Source organism: Stegostoma tigrinum, chromosome X, assembly GCF_030684315.1.
Source record: "Stegostoma tigrinum isolate sSteTig4 chromosome X, sSteTig4.hap1, whole genome shotgun sequence".
Lineage (NCBI taxonomy): Eukaryota > Metazoa > Chordata > Chondrichthyes > Orectolobiformes > Stegostomatidae > Stegostoma > Stegostoma tigrinum.
Genome location: NC_081404.1, coordinates 19,316,995 through 19,322,994, shown reverse-complemented (window position 1 = coordinate 19,322,994; position 6,000 = coordinate 19,316,995). Strand labels below are relative to the sequence as shown.

Sequence of the window (6,000 nt, the reverse complement as noted above, 5' to 3'; positions counted from 1 at the left end):
ATTAAAGTCACTGTCAATAGAAAACCCTCTCAAAACTTCAGTGAAAACTTGTCAAAGGAGAAAACACAAGATAAAATCTCTGATGAAGGGTCTAGGCCCGAAACGTCAGCTTTTGTGCTCCTGAGATGCTGCTTGGCCTGCTGTGTTCATCCAGCCTCACATTTTATTATCATAAAATGCTGCGCTCAATTTGCAACATAAATAAATCCAGCTGGGGGCGTAGTCTTATTTTAGTCAATTGATGGTCATTTTATTACATTTCATTTCATTCATTCACCGAACATAGAAAAATGCGCAATTTGTTCATGTTATCAGTTAAGTTTGGAGTACCTTGAGATTATTTTGTTCAGTTCTGGGCACCTTATTGAATGAAGGATGTTAAAGAGAGTGTAAGGGAGGCTTAATAAAACACTGTGGGACTGGGGGATTTTGGAGAGAAGGGACAATTCGCAAGTTTGAACTCATTCACATTGGATCAGAGAAGATTAAGGGGTGACCCTTACCAAGGTGTACAAATGATGAGCAGTTTTGACAAGGTAAAGAAGAATATTCTTTCAGAACCAGGATGGACATGATGGATCAAACAGGTTCCTTCTATACAGTAAAATTCTATCATTCTATGATGTTGTGGGGGATATCAGCATGTCCAGTTGAGGGCTGTGGGGTATATTGGTGTGTTACAGTGAGGGGTGTGGGGTGTATCGGTGTGTTACAGTGAGGGCTGCAGGGTATATCGGTGTGTTACAGTGAGGGGTGTGGGGTGTATCGGTGCATTACAGTGAGGGGGGTAGGGTGTATCGGTGTGTTACAGTGAGGGGTGTGGGGTGTAACGGTGCGTTACAGTGAGGGGTATATCGGTGTGTTACAGTGAGGGGTGTGGGGTGTATCGGTGTGTTACAGTGAGGGGTGTGGGGTGTATCGGTGTGTTACAGTGAGGGGTATATCGGTGTGTTACAGTGAGGGGTGAGGGGTATATCGGTGTGTTACAGTGAGGGGTGTGCGGTATATCGGTGTGTTACAGTGAGGGGTGTGGGGTGTATCGGTGTGTTACAGTGAGGGGTGTGGGGTATATCGGTGTGTTACAGAGAGGGGTGTGGGGTATATCAGAGTGTTACAGTGAGGGGTGTGGGGTGTATCGGTGTGTTACAGTGAGGGGTGTGGGGTATATCGGTGTGTTACAGTGAGGGGTGTGGGGTACATTGGTGTGTTACAGTGAGGGCTGTGGGGTATATCGGACTGAAACAGTGAGGGGTGTGGGGTATATCGGTGTGTTACAGTGAGGGCTGTGGGGTATATCGGTGTGTTACAGTGAGGGCTGTGGGGTATATCGGTGTGTTACAGTGAGGGGTGCAGGGTATATTGGTGTGTTACAGTGAGGGGTGCGGGGTGTATCGGTGTGTTACAGTGAGGGGTGTGGGGTATATCGGTGTGTTACAGTGAGGGGTGTGGGGTATATCGGTGTGTTACAGTGAGGGGCGTGAGGTATATCGGTGTGTTACAGTGAGGGGTGTGGGGTGTATCGGTGTGTTACAGTGAGGGGTGTGGGGTGTATCGGTGTGTTACAGTGAGGGGTGTGGGGTATATCGGTGTGTTACAGTGAGGGGTGTGGGGTGTATCGGTGTGTTACAGTGAGGGGTGTGGGGTGTATCGGTGTGTTACAGTGAAGGGTGTGGGGTCTATCGGTGTATTACAGTGAGGGGTGTGGGGTGTATCGGTGTGTTACAGTGAGGGGTGCGGGGTATATCGGTGTGTTACAGTGAGGGGTGCGGGGTATATCGGTGTGTTACAGTGAGGGGTGTGGGGTATATCGGTGTGTTACAGTGAGGGGTGTGGGGTATATCGGTGTGTTACAGTGAGGGGTGAAGGGTATATCGGTGTGTTACAGTGAGGGGTGAAGGGTATATCGGTGTGTTACAGTGAGGGGTGCGGGGTATATCGGTGTGTTACAGTGAGGGGTGAAGGGTATATCGGTGTGTTACAGTGAGGGGTGCGGGGTATATCGGTGTGTTACAGTGAGGGGTGAAGGGTATATCGGTGTGTTACAGTGAGGGGTGCGGGGTGTATCGGTGTGTTACAGCGAGTGTTGTGGGATGTATCGGTGTGTTACAGTGAGGGGTGTGGGGTGTAACGGTGCGTTACAGTGAGGGGTATATCGGTGTGTTACAGTGAGGGGTGTGGGGTGTATCGGTGTGTTACAGTGAGGGGTGTGGGGTGTATCGGTGTGTTACAGTGAGGGGTGTGGAGTATATCGGTGTGTTACAGTGAGGGGTGCGGGGTGTATCGGTGTGTTACACTGAGGGGTGTGGTGTGTATCGGTGTGTTACAGTGAGGGGTGTGGGGTGTATCGGTGTGTTACAGTGAGGGGTGCGGGGTGTATCAGTGTGTTACAGCGAGTGTTGTGGGATGTATCGGTGTGTTACAGTGAGTGTTGTGGGATGTATCGGTGTGTTACAGTGTTGAATAAAACTGTCTGCAGCTAATGGTAAAGGATTATCTGGTGTGGATGACATGCTGTGTTGGGTTAATTCCTCCGAATGATACACTAACTCCACCCAGCCACATCCTTGCTCATGCGTATGGGATCCTGGCCAGAGATGTGAAAGTCCCAAGTAAACATGGCTACACTTTATAGAGGCCAGGGAACACGTAGGAAAGTCTGTAGGTGCAGAGACTGAAAGGAAGACAGTTCAATGTGGTCTCCTGGCATCTGAAGGCAGCACATTTCCGATGTCCAGGCGCTCGGCAGGATTTTGAGAAAGGCAGGACGTGCCAACCCCACTGGGACCGCAGGAGGCGGCCGAGTCGCTGGGAAGGAACCTCAAGGTGTTTGAGAATAGGAAGATCCCACTTTGTGAGAGATGGCCCGAGGTCTTTTTTCTGTCCCACTTCTGTCCAGTTTGACGCCTCCTAAAAGCTGATGTCTAGCTGTAATTTGTTCTCAAACAGGGCGATGCAGAGCATGGTCCCAACACCGAGCAGGAAGCCGAGATTCTGACTGAGAAACATCCCGAGCGGACTGTGCTCCCCGCTCCCTGTCTGCGCATGTATCATTTCCGGGAGCTGCACACACAAACCAGAATCGTTACCCTCAGAGCCAGCCCTACTGCAGATGGATTTCATAGCAATTCACTGCCATTCAGCAACCACCGCCACCCCACCCCCCACTCCTCCAGCCTGTCCCACAGGAACAGCAGGAGGCCATTCAGCCCCCTCTCCTCGAGCCTGTCCCACAGGAACAGCAGGAGGCCATTCAGCCTTGAGCCTGTCGCACAGGAACAGCAGGAGGCCATTCAGCCCCCTCTCCTCGAGCCTGTCGCACAGGAACAGCAGGAGGCCATTCAGCCCCCTCTCCTCGAGCCTGTTCCACAGGAACAGCAGGAGGCCATTCAGCCTTGAGCCTGTCACACCAGGAACAGCAGAAGGCCATTCAGCCTTGACACTGTCCCACCAGGAATAGCAGGAGGCCATTCAGTCCCTAGTTTGGCTTCCAGATTAATTAGGGGGTCTGACCGTGCTGCTTTCTTTGTCTCACATCTATCCCACTCTGTATGAGGACAGTAATGTTCCCTAAAATTTCTCTTTCTCTCTCACTGTCTCTCTCTCTCTCTCTCTCTCTCACTGTGTGTGTGTCTCTTTCATAGAGAGATAGTCATAGAACTGTACAGTACAGAAACTGACCTTTCATTCCAACTTGTCCATGCCGACCCAGATATCCTGAATTAATCCAGCCCCCATTTCCCAGCGTTCGGCCCCCTATCCCCCTCCTATCCACGTCCCCACCCAGACGCCTTTTAAATGTTGTCGCTGTCCCAGCCCCCACCCACTCCCTCTGGCAGCTCGTCCCACACACGCACCACCCTCTGTGTGAAAATGTTACCCCCTCAGCTCCCTTCCCCCCTCCCACCTTCCTTTAGTTTCGGAACCCCCCCCCACCCCCGGGGTTAAAGACCTGGTCTATTTACCCTATCCATGCCCCCTCATGGTTTTATAAACCTCTATAAAATCATCCTCTCAGCCTCTGGCGCTCCAGAGAAAATAACCCCAGCCTCTCCCTGTAGATCAAACCCTCCCACCCCGGCGAATCTTTTCAGACCCCATTCACAACATCCTTCCCACCGCAGGGAGACCAGAACTGACTACAGTATTCCAAAAGTGGCCCTTATCAATGTCCTGTACAGCCTCTCTCTCCCTCTCTCTGTCTCTGTCTCTTTGTGTGTGTCTCTCTCTCTCTCTCTTTCACACTCCCTCCAGAATGTCCTGACTCTGATGTGAAGGTATTCTGCCCCACCCTGACTCCAATCCTCGGTGAGGGTGCTTCAGGGGGAAAGATTTAAAAAGGGACCAGAGATAGTAGGAACTGCAGATGCTGGAGAATCCGAGATAACAAAGTGTGGAGCTGGATGAACACAGCAGGCCCAGCAGCATCAGAGGAGCACAAAAGCTGACGTTTCGGGCCTAGACCCTTCATCCCCCTCTCTGATGAAGGGTCTAGGCCCGAAATGTCAGCTTTTGTGCTCCTGAGACGCTGCTTGACCTGCTGTGTTCATCCAGCTCCACACTTTGTTTATCTTTAAAAGGGACCTGAGGGAGTAACATTTTCACACAGAGGGGGGTGCGTGTATGGAATGAACTGCCAGGGGAAGTGGAAGAGGCTGGTACAATTATAATATTTAAAAGGGAACTGGATAGGTATATGAATGGGAAAGGTTTAGATGGGTCTGGGCCAAATGCTGGCAAATGGGACTAGATTAATTTAGAATATCTGGTCGGCATGGACGAGTTTGACCAAAGGGTCTGGTTCTGTGCTGCACATCTCTATGACTCTATGAGATGGAGACAGAGAGAGACAGACAATAATTCTTTTTTCTCTTTCAACTTTGTACCTAAACTTGTTTTTGTGCCTTGGTACTTTAGTACCAAATTTGGTGCCATGTGTGATTGTCACTGCACTCCTGTACTTGAGGACGTGTGGCAATAACATCTAAAATCTTAAAGAAATACCGCGGGAGCTGATGGAGTAAAGCTAAGGGGATGTACTTACCATGTCGACCAGAGACACATAGAGGAAGATGCCTGCAGTTCCAGTAAAGATCCAGGGTGTTACGTAGGCAGTGTGCTGGCCAATAGCAATTCCAACAGCCAAACCCAGGTAACTAACGAGAGCTGACACCAAGTTAAATACTACAACCTGTCTGAGTGTGAGCCCCGCTCGCAGGAGCACTGCAAAATCACCTGGAACAGAAACAGAGAAAACTTCAACCCAGGCACAGCGGGATCCTACACCGAGCTGCGTGATGCCTGGCAGAGCCAGCCCTGCTGATTGGGCACCATGGGCAGAGAGAGAGACAGAGAGACAGAGAGAGACAGAGAGACACGGAGAGAGAGAGAGAGAGAGAGGAAGGAGATAAACAGGCAGAGACAGCAAAGATAGAGAGATAGAGGGAGAGGAAAAGAGACAGAGAGAGAGAGAGAAAGGATTATAAGTAGGAGCTGGTGGGAGAGGCTAGGACTCGAGAGAGTGGCTGTAGAGTAAAGGGTAGACCATTTAAGACGGACGTAAGGAGAAACTTCTTGAGCAAGAGAGTGGTGAATCTATGGAGTTCACTCCCACAGAAGGCTATGGAGGACAGGTCATTGAGTATATTTGAGACTGAGAGAGAGAGGTTCTTCATCGTCAAGGGGATCAAGGGTTGTGGGGAGAAAGCGGGAGAATGGGGTTGAGGAACTTACCAGCTATGATTGAATGGCAGAGCAGACTCGATGGGCCGAATGGCCTAATTTCTGCTCCTGTGTCTTATGGTCTTAGAGCAAGTAAGAGAGAGAGAGACAGAGAGATAGAGAAAGAGGAAAAGAGAGAGAAGGGGGATAGAGAGAAACAACAGAGATAAAAAGGAAAAGAGAGACGGAAAGAAAGGAGATGGAGAGAGAGAGAGACAGAAGAGGCAGCGATAGAGGGGAAAAGAAAGAGAGAAGCAGTTGGTGATAAGATGAAGAGATAGA

At 50.2% G+C, this 6,000-nt stretch overlaps 1 protein-coding gene across 1 annotated transcript in view; it reads right to left on the bottom strand.

The window, feature by feature from the left end:
- Positions 1–249: 249 nt before the first annotated feature.
- LOC125448214 (zinc transporter ZIP10) overlaps positions 250–6,000 on the bottom strand; it is a 39,058-nt gene continuing 33,307 nt past the window's right edge. The window contains exons 10-11 of the mRNA XM_059643375.1: positions 5,042–5,232; positions 250–3,060 (exon numbers count right to left, since the gene is read on the bottom strand). Of these exons, the coding sequence (XP_059499358.1) occupies positions 2,908–3,060; positions 5,042–5,232 (344 nt within the window). The 3' untranslated portion in view covers positions 250–2,907. The remainder of the gene's footprint in view (positions 3,061–5,041; positions 5,233–6,000) is intronic.